The sequence below is a fragment of the Thermobia domestica genome, chromosome 2 (assembly GCF_964235325.1).
Source record: "Thermobia domestica chromosome 2, izTheDome1.hap1.1, whole genome shotgun sequence".
NCBI classification, from domain to species: domain Eukaryota; kingdom Metazoa; phylum Arthropoda; class Insecta; order Zygentoma; family Lepismatidae; genus Thermobia; species Thermobia domestica.
Window position 1 is genome coordinate 75,696,833 of NC_137455.1, and position 17,104 is coordinate 75,713,936.

Sequence of the window (17,104 nt, forward strand, 5' to 3'; positions counted from 1 at the left end):
TTCCCTAACCGGTGTATTTATCATATCGTATACCAACGACCTTCTGCTTTTTTTGCAGGCTGCAAAACCATCTATCCGTAAAACCACTCGAAGATGAAAACGATGTGCGATGGACAGTGACCCAGTTCTCTGCCTCCAAATCGGTAACTTCTTTTAGCTGAGGAGTCAACAACTGGTTAACAGGGATGTCCGGTATGTTATGTCAAAATAGGGGCATATTTTTATCTGCCTAACTCGTTATACAAAAAGTAACTTTTGACATAAGAATGGTAGGTTTTCTCTTTTACCTTCAAATTTGCTTTGCTTTTATATGCTTTTATATATCCCCAGATAAGGTGCTATCTTGTACTGCCCGTTCATCTTCGGATGGGAATGAAATTACATTGCACTAAAATACAAATTCCTGAGAAAAGCAACGTTTATTATAAAATAATAAACGTGTGACAGTTTCGCCAACTAACTGAACATATTAGCTTTATCAGACACTGTAAAAACTGAAACTGTTTTTACAGTGTCTGATGAAGGCAATATGTTTAGTTAGTTGGCGAAACTGTGACATTTATTATTTTATAATAAACGTTGCTTTGCTCAGCAATTTGTATTTTAGTGCAAGTTATTAAATATAGCAAAGCTAGTATGAATCAGTTAGGTAATGAAATTGCACATTAAAAAACATTACATATTATTAAACTATATTGATATGTTTAGAAAATAATTAAGAGTATTATTAATCAGATAATCTCGGTATTCTGACAATCTCGTGATAAATATAATGAGGGAGAAAAACTTCCGGTTTTTCGACTGATAGCAAGAGAAGTATCTGAAATAAATATTCATACCAGGGGCATCATTGGGTAGAATATGGGGGGCATTGCCCTTCCTGAGTTTGAGAAGTCCATACTTTTTAATTGATTGTTTACTAATATAATAGTAAAAACATGATACTATTTAGTCGATGGAGCATCTTTCCCCCTCCGAGCAAAATCTAAAATGACGCTATTGATTTATACCCCATAGTTTTCCGCGTAAGTGTATATAAAAAGGAAAAATAACAAATAAGGTGTCTGGGCCACAACAACCGATTTTGATGAAACTTGGTAGACTAATAGAACACCTTACAAAACTTATGTAATTAGCAGGAATTTGTCGAAAAAGCTGTAGTTTCTGAGATACAGTCGATTCATTAAAGATGACATTTGTCGTGATATCTCAAGAACGAATCCACCGAGATCAAGCAAACTTTGCAAGCCATAGTAGATACATGATAGCTTTAAAACGAAATTAAGACGAATTATCTGCACCTGCGCATGCGCATGCGCATATCTCGAAAAGATGAGGACTGCGATATATTTTTCTCTTGCTTAGTTTCAACTATATGACGAGTATAACATAATGCAAGAAAAAACTAGACTCAGATGTGAGCGTTTTCAAGCAATTGAGGTGAGAAGATGTTGGGGTGGTCTGCCCCCGGACACCCGCCTCTAGTTACGCACTCTGTCTGGCTTCTCAGTCATACATTTCCATTACACCTGTGTAGAAATCATATAGTTAACGTTAATAGTCGCCATATTCGGGTCGTAGTGATATCAAGTACTGAAAGTCTCAATGTTGCACTGCAGTAACACAGTATTAAGAGAGCGTAAGGATAAACTATGAGGCCTATAGTCGCGATCTATTGAAACTAGTGGTAGGCACAAAAACAGGTTTTCCGGTTTTCGGTTTTTAGGAAAACCGAAACAGTGTTTTGAAAAGTTTCAAAAACGCGATTTTTCACCGAAACCGTTTTTAACCGAAATTTTGCAACGAAACCGGTTATCCGTTTTCTACAAAGCAGGTTCCGTTTTTCACCGGATCTGCTTTCGGTTTTCTTCAAGCCCGGTTCCGTTTTTTTCAAAATTGGTTCTATTTCTGACCAGAATATTATCCGTTGTTCTCCGGAAATCGATTCCGTTTCCACAGAAATAGTGTTATGTTTTCCAAAAGTTTTCACAGAAATCAGTTTTGGTGAGAAACCGAAACGGTTTTTGGAGAAAACCGAAACCGGTTTCAGTGAAAAACCGAACCGGTGTTGGAGAAAACGAACCCGGTTCCGGTGGAAAAACGAACCGGTTTTGGTGGGAATGAAACCGGTTTCGGTGAAAACCGGACCGGTTTTTGGAGAAAACTGAAATGTTGGTTTTCGGTTTCCAGTCTTTATAAAAACCGGTTTTGCCCATCCCTAATTGAAACCAGGCTATAACTTTTTGTGACGACAGTGTTTCACGCGACGAGATGAGACAACCCCAAAAGGTTTCGTCTTATGGCCACACTAACTATATATAGGTAACCGAATGGCCTATGATTTTGCAAGTTTCTTTGAAGCATAGATGCCTGCATCACACTGACGTGTTCCAATAGACTGCGACAATAGGCATGATAGCTTATTCTTACGCTCTCTTAATACTATGTTGCTGTTGTGCAACATTCATGACTTACAGTACTTGATATTACTACGACCCGAATATGGTGACTATTAACGTTAAATATATAACTTCTACACAAGTGTAATGGAAATGTATGACTGAGAAGCGAGACAGAATGCGTAACTAGAGGCAGACCACCTCAATATCTTCTCACCTCAATTGCTTGAAAACGCTCACCTTTGAGTCTAGTTTTTTTCTTGCATCCCGTTAAAATACGTAACGAGTTAGAGAAATATAGAATGGACGTAGTAGGAGTTCAGGAAGTTAGGTGGGAAGGAAATGGATCTGTGAATTCCGGAAATTTTACGTTCTTTTACGGGGAAGGGAATAAAAATCACCAGTTAGGAACAGGGTTTTTTGTTCATAAACGTATATTACCAGCAATTAAACGGGTTGAATTTGTTACTGACAGACTTTCTTTTATTACTCTTAAGGGACAGTGGAGTGATATTATTGTTTTAAATGTACGTGCCCCAACTGCAGATAAGGATGACGATATAAAAGACAGTTTTTACGAAGAAGTGGAACGGATATTTGACCAACTCCCGCGATACCATATGGAAATTCTATTAGGGGATTTCAATGCGAAGGTAGACCGAGAAAACATTTTCAAACCGATTATAGGGAACGAAAGTCTGCATAAGGAAAGTAATGACAACGGTGTTAGACTCGTGAACTTTGCAACATCCAAAAACCTAATCGTGAAGAGTACAAAATTCCCACATCGCGACATTCATAAATACACTTGGACATCACCAGACGGGAAAACACATAATCAAATTGATCAAGTTTTAGTAGATAGAAGAAGGCAATCTAGCATAATTGATGTCCGGTCGTTTAGAGGGGCTAATTGCGACACTGATCACTACCTGGTAGTAGCGATAATACGAGAGAGGTTATCGTTGAATAAAGGTAATATTCATTGTCCGAAAACGGAGAGATTCAATTTAAAGAAATTAGAAGAGAGACAGGTAAGAGAGAAATACCAGATTGAAGTTTCGAATAGATTCTCGGCTTTAGAAGATTCGGAGTGCACTAGTGTTGAGGATACCTAGATTGAAATTAGAGATAGCATTAAAATTTCAGCAAAAGAAAAATTGGGACGCGGAAATACGTAGGAACAAACCATGGTTCGACCAGGAATGCATAAAACTAGCAGAGAAGAGAAAACAGGCAAAATTACTCTGGCTACAAAATCCGAACGAAAAACTACACAAAATTTCGCAGATATCAGGCGGAACACTTCCAAAACTTTAGAACAAAGAAACGCGATTTTCTGAAAGCTAAAATTAAGGAACTTGAAGATAATAGTAAAAATAAAAACATTCGAGACATGTATAAGGAGATCAGCGAATTTAAGAATGGCTATCAACCTCGTGCTTATATATTAAAGAAATCTGACGGTACAGTTCTCACTGACACGGATAGCATCTTAAATAGATGGAAAGATTTCTTTGACGATTTGCTTAACACGCAACCAAAAACTAGTGTGTGTGGAGAAAAGGAGATGCACACCGCAGTACCGTATATTCCAGAACCCAACCGAATAGAAGTAGAAACCGCTATAAAGAAATTGAAGAAACACAAATCTCCGGGTGTAGATGAAATTCAGGCTGAGTTAATTTTAGCTGGAGGCGAAAAATTGTGGAACAAGATACACAAACTCATTCTCCTTATCTGGAACAAGAAAGAATTGCCACAAGAGTGGAAAGAATCAATCATTGTTCCAATTCACAAGAAAGGCGACAAAACTGACTGTAATAATTATCGAGGCATTTCTCTTCTGTCAACATCCTATAAAATCCTTTCAAATATTCTATTAGAAAGACTGACCCCATACGCAGATGAAATTATTGGAAATTATCAATGCGGATTTAGACGGAATCGATCAACTATCGACCAAACAATTACCATTCGCCAAATACTCGAAAAAAAGTAGGAATACAATACCCCGGTACATCAACTATTTATTGATTTTAGAAGGGCGTACGACTCGGTTAGGAGAGAAACATTATTCAACGTTCTTACAGAACTTGGAATACCGAGAAAGCTAATTAGATTAATTCAGATATGTTTAAATGAATCCCAAAGTAACGTCCGGGTAGGAAAATTTTTGTCCACGAGCTTTCAAGTCGAAAATGGCCTGAAACAAGATGTGTTGTCGCCATTATTATTTTACTTTGTTCTGGAATACGCTATAAGGAAAATCAAAGATAGCAACCAGGGTCTACAGTTGAACGGTATTCACCAGGTCATGGCATATGCTGATGATGTAAACTTAATAGGTGATGATAGGAGAACAATAGAAAGAAATGCAGAGATCTTATTAAACGCTTGCAGAGACATGGGTTTAGAAGTAAATGCAGAGAAAACTAAATACATGGAAGTGCATCGGGACCGGAATACAGCAAATTATGGATGCGTTAAAATATTAAATAATACTTTTGATAAAGTGGATAGTTTCAAATATCTAGGATCAATATTAACAGAGGAAAATCATATTCACGGAGAAATTAAATGTCGACTAAAAGCAGGGAATTCGTGTTACCATTCGATTCAAAATTTCTTGTCGTCGCGAATTCTGTCGAGGAATCTGAAGCTTAAAATATACAAAACGATAATCATGCCTGCTGTTTTGTATGGCTGCGAAACATGGTCACTTACTCTGAGGGAAGAACTTAGACTGAAAGTATTTGAGAACAAGATTCTGAGACGAATATTCGGACCCAAGTGGAACGGGAATGGGGAATGGCGGAAACTTCATAACGAGGAACTACATAATTTATATCTTTTACCCAACATTGTTAGGGTCGTCAAGTCTAGGAGGCTTAGGTAGGCGGGTCATGTAGCTAGAATGGAAGAAAGTAGAAACGCTTTCAAAGTCTTGACTGGTAGACCCATAGGAAAACGACCATTAGGAAGACCTAGGCGCAGATGGGAGGACAATATTAAGATGGATCTCGGAGAGATTGGAATACAAAGTAGAAACTGGATGCAGTTAGCTAAGGATAGAAGTCAGTGGAGAGCTTTTGTGAACGCGGCACTGAACCTCCGGGTTCCATAGGCCATAGAGTTAGTTAGTTAGTTAGTTTTATTATGTTATACTCGTCATGTAGTTGAAACTAAGCAAGAGAAAAATATATCGCAGTCTTCATGTTTTTCAGATATGCGCATGCGCACAATTATTTGCGCAGGTACAGACAATTCATTTCAATTTCGTTTTAAAGCTATCATGTATCTACTATGGCTTGCAAAGTTTGTTTGATCTTGGTGGATCCGTTCTCGAGATATCACGACAAATGTCATCTCTAATGAATCGACTGTATTTAAGAAACTACAGCTTTTTCGACAAATTCTGCTAGTTACATTAGTTTTGTAAGATGTCCTATTAGTCTACGAAGTTTCATCAAAATCGGTTGTTGTGGCCCAGACATCTTATGGATGTGTCACAGGCCCTTAACAAGTTTCCGTCGTTCGTAGCGTCTAAGCTCCGGATCTCCCGTCTATTTTCTGTTGTTCCAGTTTCTTTGTACTTCTTGATTTTAGAACTAACAGCGTCAAAGGTAATAGAGAGAGATTTCACGAATGCACAATAACTATTGCCTTGTTTATAAAGCGTTACAATTCCATCGCGTTGCGTCAGGGAATGTTCACTTGTCTTGCGTCCCATGTTGACCATTAACTCACTACGAAATCAGAGGCAACTGGCATGCATTGAACCTGTCTGCAAATACAAGTGCATCATCATCAAAGGTATCCTGCCCTTATTGGCAGGTCACTTACCAAAGCTGAGAAGCTTCCATGCTCTACGGTCCTCTGCTAACCTCTTCGTATTAACGTATGATCTTTCTGTATTTATATCATCCATTAATTGTAGTCTTCTTCGCCCCCTCTCTCTCTTTCCCACAACCATACCCTCTAGGACGTTCCTCATGATACAATTTCTTCTCAGGCAATGTCCCAACTAGTTTATTTTCCTCTTCTTAATAGTATCTAAAAATGTTCTTTTCTCCCCCACTATTTCTAACACCCTCTTATTCGTTTTCCGCTCTTCTTATTCTACACCCAACTAATTCTTTCCATTCTTCTCCATACCCACATTTCGAATGCTTCCAGTCGATTTTCATCACTTTCACGTAATGTCCACGTTTCCGCCCCATACAGCACAACATTCCACACAAAGCATTTTATGAGTCTTGATACAAGTGCTGCAAAAGGATAATACATGAGCTCAGAACAATAAGCAAGGTAACCCTCCCGCTCTACGAGCACTTTTTTGATTTATCTTCTTACACAATTCGAATTGTAAGTGTCTTTACCACTTTGACGTGTTTTCAATTATTATAACAATTAGACTATTGTTATTCTTTCTACGTCTTAGCGACGCTTTTGGCTTTACGGCCTCTCATACACATAAATTACGATTAAACATATCGGTATATGAATATGTTTTTTTAGGTAATGTGTAATGAAACTTTGTATGAACTGGCGGCAGAGTGGAGCACAACAGCATGTTATCTGAAAAGGGAATTTTAAAAAATCGTGCATTATTGGCGGTGTTTTGCGAGATATCAAATATAGTCTATTGCGAGAGAGAACTTCAGACAAGTTACGCAGGAAATCTGCAGCTGTGTAGGAAATCTACTACTAGCTGTTGGGCCTTTTCCAACACATATATTTTGTGCTTTTTCCTATGCGGAGTCATTTGGCGATGCTAGTTGGTATATAGGAAAACTCTCGAGCATTTAGGTTACCAGATTCACAGTATGAGTTTAGCACGATATCGTAAGTGCAACCTCTATGAAAATGTGGAATAATTTAAGTGAAGAAAATCTGAATAATAATTTCAATGGATACTTACTCCTTGGAGGTTCTTAATACTTCCTGAGTGAGTTAATGTCCTCCTCCTTCTTTCCCATTCACGGAGGTTCTTTGCAATAAATGCTGCTTTCTCCAGAAATTGGTCCGATGTTCTTGCAAGTGCTCCGTCCATTTCGCAGAACTTATCAGAAGCAGACTGGGCGAATGATGACACCTCCATTTCAATCTGGTTTTCCCTGTCTTCGTGAAGCTTCTTCTGAAGATTTTCTATTCGCTTACGTACATCAAGATTGTCTTTAGTCACAGCGTACACCATTTTTACCAATTTCTTCCCAATCTGAAGACCAATCGCTAAAGAGGTGACTTCCACTTCGTCTTCGAAATTATTTAGCATTTTCTGAATGTTATCGTGCACTTTCTGATCGATCTTTTCCAATAAATGTTCCGCAGCCAAGGCCAAAAGCTTTAACATAGGGTCCTTTTTCTCCAGACAAAGGAATTCCTTGCCTGTAGAACTTTCACTAGAATCTCCATTCAGAGCATATTCTTCTGCCTCCTGCCAATGAACAATGAAAAGAAAAGAAATTACTACTTGTTTTGTAAAGATAATTTTATTTCATGTGGTTTTGCAATATTTACCTAAAGAACATAGTAATAGCTATAAATGTATGATGTTTTAAATAATAAATAAATAGTACCAACCAGTGCATTAAACTTTTTCGCGCCCATTTCTTAAAGTAAATCAAGTCAAACTTAAGAGTGGATTTTTATGCAAGCGTCTGTTGCTTGCGATTTCTACAAGAATGTTATAAAATAGAGGATCTGCCCATACAACAAAATCGTGAAGCCATGCGTCACAGCTTCGCCACACCCACTCTCCCCACTCCGCGCCACTAAGATCGCAATGTTTCGAGCCAACAATCAAGGCAGAAACCAGAGTAGCCAATCAGACGTGCCGGCTCAGACGATGCTCGATTGTTTTTCGGCTTCATTGAGTTCATATGATGACGATACGTATGAGCAGATCCTCTATTTTATAACATCCTTGGATTTCTATGTGTAGCCAAGAGAAAGTTGTGTTACACGTTGAACCGTACAGCGAACTGAATTTTCTCAATTGGCTATTCAGCTACATCGCAAGCAAAGAACACAACGGGACGCTTGCATGAAAATCCGCCTTAAGTTATTATGAAACATTTATTTATGAAATACGATCAAAATTATGACAAGCGTTTCGGGAAAACTTCGAAGAAAAATAAAAACTTGGTTGTGGCTATAAACAGAAGTGTTCAAACTTTTTGCAGTTGAGGCTCCCCTCAACCATCAAAATCTGAACTCTCCTCCCCTGTCAAAAACGAAATGTGTGACAACATAAATACATGTATTCCTAAACTAGGAATGCAATGGATGTACCCGATTGCAATGAAATGAGCTGAGCGAGCTTAAACTACGTAATCATTCCTGGCCATTATGCAATAATAAATGCCATTTTTAATTGTTGACAAAAAAATCGCGTGAAAACTTTTTCCCCATGTTAAGTCTATGCAAGCGTTTTTCGGTGATTATTCCTCGATGGTACATCGGATTTTTGATTTCGACCTATGTTGTCACTCAGCACGACATACTCTATCAGCGTGCTAAGTTTGGTTGAGATCGGCCAAACGGTCTAGGAGGAAGCGTTTTTCGGTGATTATTCCTCGATGGTACATCGGATTTTTGATTTCGACCTATGTTGTTACTCAGCACGACATACTCTATCAGCGTGCTAAGTTTGGTTGAGATCGGCCAAACGGTCTAGGAGGAAGCGTTTTTCGGTGATTATTCCTCGATGGTACATCGGATTTTTGATTTCGACCTATGTTGTTACTCAGCACGACATACTCTATCAGCGTGCTAAGTTTGGTTGAGATCGGCCAAACGGTCTAGGAGGAAGCGTTTTTCGGTGATTATTCCTCGATGGTACATCGGATTTTTGATTTCGACCTATGTTGTCACTCAGCACGACATACTCTATCAGCGTGCTAAGTTTGGTTGAGATCGGCCAAACGGTCTAGAAGGAAGCGTTTTTCGGTGATTATTCCTCGATGGTACATCGGATTTTTGATTTCGACCTATGTTGTCACTCAGCACGACATACTCTATCAGCGTGCTAAGTTTGGTTGAGATCGGCCAAACGGTCTAGGAGGAGTTCGCGGACAACCAAACGGCTAACCCGAGTATAAGAGCTTCGCTTCGCTCAGCTCAAAGAAAGGCTATCACTATGATAAACTATGTTTTATTTATTAATCACTAATGAAAATATCTCATTAACACAGGTGATCTGCATTGTTCACACTGACTGCACCTTTTAATGTTATTATTCGTTGTTAATAATTATTAATTGTGATAAGTCAGATATTTATGTGAAAATTGAAAAATACGAACAGAGAGGGAATTTAAATAAGAAAAACCGGCATATTTAAATATTCAGCAAAGTCAATAGGATAGTTCATTATGTATTATTAAAGAAGTAGGGTGCAGACTGCAGTATGCGTGTTGCATTATAAATATCGTCGCTGCGCCTCGAAGAATCGCTATGTGACATATTTGTCAAAAATGAGTTATGGCGTTCCTCATCGCACTATCTACCCTCCAATAAAGCTTGATTACAGAACTATACCAACAACCCCAAATTAAAAATCACAAAATGTTTAAATCTAGTGAGGCTGCGTCTTAATGAACTTGTTATGGGTATTGTTTTGCCTAAATTAAAGCTTTGAACGAAAAACTATGGGTTGAGTACTACGCAATAAGAACAGGGATTCAACTACTTACTCTATATAAACTGAGTTTTGGATATTGAAATGATATAAATATTATCTTACCACATTGTTGCTTTCCACAGGAGAATCTTTCAAAGTTCGATGTAAGAAGTTTTCATGGTGTTGACGATGATGATGATGATGATGATGAGAAGAAGAACTTGCAACGGGGCGGACTCCTTCCGTTTCTTCTTCAGGCGCTGCTGCAGAATCTGTCTGGGATTTCTTCTCTGCCGTTGGTGTTTCGGATGTAGGATGCTTCTGAGTTTGCAAACGCAACTGGTTCCTGATTTCCGCTATCTGATCTCGTATAAGGTTCCAGTTGCTGCTTTCCGAATCCTTCTTGGAGGTCGATGAGCATAAAGGAGGCCTATTTGTTGTTGGTGTTTGTAACGATTGTTGTGCAGGCATTTTAATGTCAACATTAAAGCGATTTGCTTTCCACGCTGACTCCCTCAGCCTCTTTCTTCTCAGACGTCGAATATTAGAGCTCGCATTTTCTCCTGCACTCATTGTTCCTGCAGATGAAATATCCTGAGACTGTTGCTGCGAGTTATCTTTCATGACTGGCTCAGACACTGTGTGCATGATTTCCCTAATCCCAGTCGATTCCTGAACGGATTGTGCAGAGTCAGATTGTGCACTATTGGCAGTAACATTTTCAACAATAACCCAAGTGGCTTGATCCTGCAATAAGAGAAGTGAAAATTATATTATATTAGTTAAAAAGTGAAAAGAGCTTAATAGGTCGTAAAGTTATTTGAAAAGTGTAAATATATTAACAATGTTGAGTATTTTCGCTTTTCTCTGTTTTTCAGTTTATTGGTTTGTTAGTTTGTTTGTTAAAGTTTATATCTCTTTTCAGCACCGAGGCTATCGAAGATCTGGACCTACAGTGTAAAGTAAAATCCGAGATACGGTAATATGTTTATTACTCTCCCAACGGTAATCTAACCCGGGACTATGTGTGCTTAAGGCACGCGCACTAACCACCAGATCAATGGGGAAGGATGTCCAGTGATTTATATAAAATGAATTTTCTATTTTCTTCGAAAAACAAAGGTTCTTTAATGATGCTATTCTACTGTACCCCCCCTCCAAGGTGACCAGGCGTCCCGTTTTAGCCGGGACAGTCCCTTTTTTAAATCATTGTCCCGCTTTTTTCTGATTCTCAAACGGGACGCCTAAATGTCCCGTTTTTTAAGGAAAAATGACCCAGGTGTCCCGTAATTATTAACCAAAATATAAATGGTCAATACAAACTCTACACTCTTCCGTACCAACACTCATTGGAGAGGTTTATTTAAGTGGAACTCAAATAAAGAATCTCCTGACAACTGCTGGGTAGAAATATTTTCCCATTTCTGTTCTTATGACGTACCGTACTCAAATCTTCTAAAGCTTGTGAAGTTCCTTCTCTGTTTACCCGGGACTAATGCTCCAACTGAACGTGTATTCTCGCACATGAATGCTTTGTGGACTAGTGATTAAAAAAAAAAAAAAAAAAAAAAAAAACTGTTTACAGATGCTTTGGAAGCTATGCTGACCAGTAAGATTAATTTTGATCATTCTTGTACCAATTTCTACAAATTGTTAGGTGCAAACAAACAAAGAACTTTTAAAGAAGATCCATTCTCTCAAAAATGCCAGTGAAAATTACGCTATAGACGATGTAGTGAAAGTAATGATATAGTAGAGAATAACAGATATTCAATAATGAGGTAAGTAGTTTATTAGTAGTTAAAAGTATTGTTGGACAGTACTTAAATTAGAAACGCTGTGTTATCACTCCTACTTGTGTATTTTGTAAATTGAAAACACTGCTGAGTCCCAAAATGCAATCTGGAAATCAAATATTTACACCACCACCCCCGTAGCTTATTCGTATGCGTCCCGTTTTTGCAAGTAAGAATTCTGGTCACCTTGCCTCCCTCAGTCTCTTGTTTTATCAAAATGTGTTAATATATGAGGTGTGTTAGAAAAGAAATTAAATATTTTCAGTTAACAATGTATTTTATTATGTTAAGAAATCAATTGTGCAGCAACTGGAGAGAGTTCCAACTTACACTGGGTAAGCGACTAAGGTTAACTTAACTGCTTAGTGAAGATGGAGGCAATTGCGTTGTCGATTCGTGCATAGTGTTTCCACTCTCATTAATTTTCTAACACACCTCGTACGTAAATATAATTTTATACTGAAATTACGAGTAGGTTGAATTTATAAGTATTAATAAGTAGCAGTCTGCACATGTACACCAAGTGAAGGACTTTAATTTATATGGCGTGAATTAATATTGAAACCGGAAATAGTATTTCTGCCACTTCCGTTTTTAGAACAGATGTTAGAGTGGAGCTGGATTGTAATATTGAGAAACTTAATTGATTGCAGAAAACCGATTCTCGCTTTCTATTACCGTTTTTACTCTATAGTGGTCAATGTTAAAATTTGAAGTGATTGATTTAATCCATTTTCGGTTTCAATAGAGGGTTTAGAGAGAAGGTCGTATTTATTCTTAGAATGCTAAATCGATTGAAAAAACTGCTTTTCACTATCTCTTATTTTTTGCTCTATATAGCACAGTGTCTTCTCGTTCTTCCTAAAGACACTCCAGCACTTTGTAGAAAGTTAACATTTCGAGACGGAGAATTCTGTACAGGGAAGGACTTTTCTAGGAAGTTTTTCTTTAACAATTTTAACAAGATTTTGTAAGCAGAATGACTATTTCCACTGGCGCAAATCTCGGGGGAGATGAGGGGGACATATCTTCTCCAATCTTGAAACTGGGGGGACTGTCCCCCCAATAATTCGATTTGAAAAGTGTTTTTTTGGGGGGAAATGTGATTTCTGTCCGATTGCCACAACGGAAAGTGAGATGAAATTGATGTCCCTCCAGAATAAGCCTCAAATCTGTCAGCCTCCCAATGTTGAAGACAACTCTGCTCCCTGATTCTCTACAGGATTGTGTTTCAACTTCACAATTATATTGAACATCGCGCAACAACAACAAAAAAAAAGGCTTTCTTGTCCCCCTTCCCCTCCCCCCCAATGTTAAAGACAGATTTGCGCCGCTGACTATTTCTTCAAGTTTCATCATAAATTTTAGATGTTATTCTACTTTTGTTTCTCAGAAAAAATGATTAGGTTACAGTTCTGTTATTAGCAGTGTTATTCACTTCTACTTTAAAGATGAATGTGATTTTTTTAAAAAAAAAAAAAAAAAAAAAAGATACCTGCAAGGAAATGGAAAATTGGTTGACTCAATTGCAAGAAAGCCGTTTGACATTGTAATTGAAACGAACATGAAACAGACTTACTTCGGTCTAATGTCAAGTCATTTCACAACAAAATTTTATTCCGTTTTTCAGTAGTTTATCGAATCTAGGACTAAATTCCCTGGACGAAATCCCCCCCTCAAAAGACACAGGGTAGGACATAATCCCTCCGCGAAATAATGTGCTTGTTAGAATTACGTATGATTTTCAAATCAATTTTCAGAAGCTGTTAATTAAACACACTAAACTATGATAGTTGTTCAATACATTTCAAATATGTTTTTATTTCTATATTTAAGTAAGTCATTAAGAAGAATTGTATTTCATAATAATAGCATTTACGTACTAAGAAACTATAACTGTAAGGTGGTGAACTTAAGTTTCAGTCATAAACAGGGGTGGATGAACGGGGGTTCCCAAAACTTAATAGCTCGATTAACATCTGTACACATTCTTAACATAACTATACCTATGTAACAGAGGAATTACTAATGTAGCATAATTATTTGATTTTACAACTTCTTTTCGTAATAAAAATAATCTAGTTCTATCAGATTTCTGAGAAAATAGATGGCAGGAATAAATAATTACTTATTGTCTTTTCGGATGCAGAATAACACAGGTTTAATACTACATAGACATATTGCAACCCCCAGAACATTTTGGACCCCTTCCTACAAAAAATTCTAGGTGCGAGCCTGCCCATAGGAACAACAAGGAGGGGTGCAGTCCATCCTAGAATACCACCGGACCACAGGCTGAAACTGTGGTCATTTAAAGTTTTTTTTTTTTTTAATTCACAAAAGGAAGGGGCAAGGTTCTCCCGTAGCAAAATATCCTACTTGCACAAATGATTTTAGCCTCTTCAACAAATTATCCTGATCCCGTATTATTGTCTTACAGTGTTCTCGCTAAGGGGCTGGATAAAGAATGAGGTAAAGATAATTTCGTATAAACAACCAACACACAGTTCGTAACCTAAAATGAGACAGGCTGTACTTGGATTCTTGATACGCATAAATGTTCCTAGATGTTCCTACTAGTCATACCCGAAACGGTTTGTGTCGATTCGAAAAAAAAAAAAAGGAAAAAATTGAAATGTCAATATCCAAAATTGAATTCTGTTTTATTCAAGATAGTCTTAGTTGCCTATACCTATGTAGTATCAGTCCTAAACAATTCTCACTGAACAAAGAGTTTGTAAAAAATTAATGCTTCTTATTTATTTATTTTTTAAGAAAACAAAGCCCGGTGATGCCAACCCGTGGGAAAAGTCCCATTTTGTGGAATCTTTAGAAATTCGTTTCTCGAAAAGGGATAATGGGAATTGTTGTCGAAATTCACAGCATATGTTGTCTTTTTTATATACAGGAAGTCCATAAAGTCCTGCAGGAAAGTAAAACTCTATAACTTGGAAACCGTTACGTTTAAGTGTATAAACTTTTGGGATTGGAAGAAGGAAAGTTTAAAGTTTTGTTCTGGCCACAATGTTTGATGCTGGCCACAATCCTCGCTGACGTTTGCGCTGGTAATCACGTGACTTAAGATGGCGTCTATTAAAGAAAAGGCACAATGTGATTTGTGGTTTGCGGAATTAAAATTTTGCGTTTCAGTGCGGTGAAAGTTCCAAACAACGTATGGGAAAACACCCCCACCAGAAACAAATATCAAAAGGTGATATGAGAAAGCTCAAAGAAACGGGAAGTGTGTCAGATTTACCACGCAATGGAAGGCTAGGAACGAGTGACGATGTGATTCACACATTGCAGGACAGCGTAGCCAAGAGTCCAATGAAGTCGCTGTCATTGGAACTGGGAAAACGTAGGTCATTGGAACTGGGAATACCGAAGTCAACGTTACACAAGATCGTACGGAAGAATTTGAAGGCCCGGCCCTATTAGTTAAAATTTGTGCACGAGCTGATAGAGGAAGACTGTGACATGAGAATGGAATTCTGTGAGTCAATACTTACCCGCTTACAAGAAGATGGTGACCTTCTGTCTTGATTTATGTTTTCAAATGAAGCCACATTTCATGTGTCGGGAAAAGTGAACAGGCACAACTACCGAATTTGGGGAGTGGAAAATCCACGTGAATTCGAGGGGCACAAGCGGGGTAGTCCCAAAGTCAATGTGTGATGTGCTGTTTCAATGGACCACATTATCGGACCTTTTTTCTTCAAGAAAGAGACGGTAAATGGTAACAATTATCTGAACATGCTACAGACATTCCTTTTGCCAGAACTTACTAGGTTAGGCATCCTTAATGAGGTCGCACTATGTCCTTCAAGTTCGACAGTTTCTTAAAGAAGAATTTAAGGAGAGATGGATTGGCCGAAGAGAACCCACACCTTGGCCTGCAAGATCACCAGATACATCAAAAAGTATTTGTTAATACATTACGTAGTTTCCAAGTTATAGAGTTTTACTTTCCTGCAGGACTTTATGGACTCCCTGTACATGTTTCAAAATCCTAAGGTATTCACGCAACAATTTTTATAGAGTGAGTTTGGCTTGGAGCATATAATTTGAAGTACTTCAACTACCTCTATAAAAATTGTTGCAGAAGTATCGCAGGCTTCTGAAACTTGGATATTTGGATAGGGCACACACTAATTCCTAAGTGAAGTCTTGACCCGACTACGGTAGGTCCCATAGTATTGGAACTATGGACCTTTAAAGCTCTTTTTTCATATTTTCGGCAGCTTATAACTCCGAAAGGAAGCATTTGTGCACCTAAGTTGGTCTATACTTTTAGTCTTATCTTAATGTCAGAAATCACCTCCCAAACCTTGTCAGTGTTCTTTTCAAACACCCTGTATATCTAAAAAGCATATATACCTACTATCTTCCTGAAAAATCAATTAGATCAAATATTTTAAAATTATTCAAGTCATTACTAACTTAATAAACTCTGCTAAAGACAGTAAAAAGTAGCACGAAACGTACATTTAAAAATAAATAGGCTTGCGTTTGTAATAAGGATTTAGAATACCTAAATATATTTGGCAAGGTGTTTATGCCACCTGTAGCTCTTAAACATTTTGAGGTTTGCGTATTAGCATTGTGCGAAACGTACATTTATCAATAAATGGAATATGGATAGCCATCATTATCTATGAAGATATTAATGGATTGATTCTATTAGCGAACTCGGCCGAGATAATTGATCTAGCTATCTATTGCTATTGGTCATACGCGAATCGCTTTCGTTCAAGAGACATGGTGTGGCGTAACGGACGAACGTACTAACATTACAATCTTACAATTACGTCTACTTCCGTGATTTTAATAAATCACTTACTAAGGATTGTTAAAAAATCAAATTCCTACACACCATGTAAGTAATAATATTGACATATGAAAAGATTTTTTTTTTAAAAAATAGAGAGTTACATACCTCTGGAGTGGACATAGTAATACTTGAGAATTTTACAAAATATCTTTTACTATATTTTTTTAAAAGTTAACTTATGAATTTTGAATTTAAACCAAACAAATAAGAACAAATTTTAACGCCAAAAGTGTTTTCTAAAACATAAGATAATTTTTGATAATGTAACCAAGGATTTATAACAATGATGAAATTCTATAATTGCACATAATTCATTTGCAAAGAGGTAAATACAATGGCGTATACAGAAGTTCATCAAGGGGGGTTCAAGATTCCAAGTTTCTATAATTGCAGTTGTTATTAAATAGTATACATATTATCTTAACGTGGTAAGATTTATTGTTGCGTAATATC

General features: G+C 37.4%; 1 protein-coding gene across 1 annotated transcript in view; it reads right to left on the reverse strand.

Moving 5' to 3' along the window:
• The window catches only part of LOC145672859 (uncharacterized), a 40,947-nt gene extending 24,053 nt beyond the window's left edge, over nucleotides 1–16,894 (reverse strand). The window contains exons 1-3 of the mRNA XM_081742026.1: nucleotides 16,757–16,894; nucleotides 10,148–10,771; nucleotides 7,324–7,839 (exon numbers count right to left, since the gene is read on the reverse strand). Coding sequence (XP_081598152.1) covers nucleotides 7,324–7,839; nucleotides 10,148–10,771; nucleotides 16,757–16,771 — 1,155 coding nt within the window. The 5' untranslated portion in view covers nucleotides 16,772–16,894. The remainder of the gene's footprint in view (nucleotides 1–7,323; nucleotides 7,840–10,147; nucleotides 10,772–16,756) is intronic.
• Nucleotides 16,895–17,104: the final 210 nt, after the last annotated feature.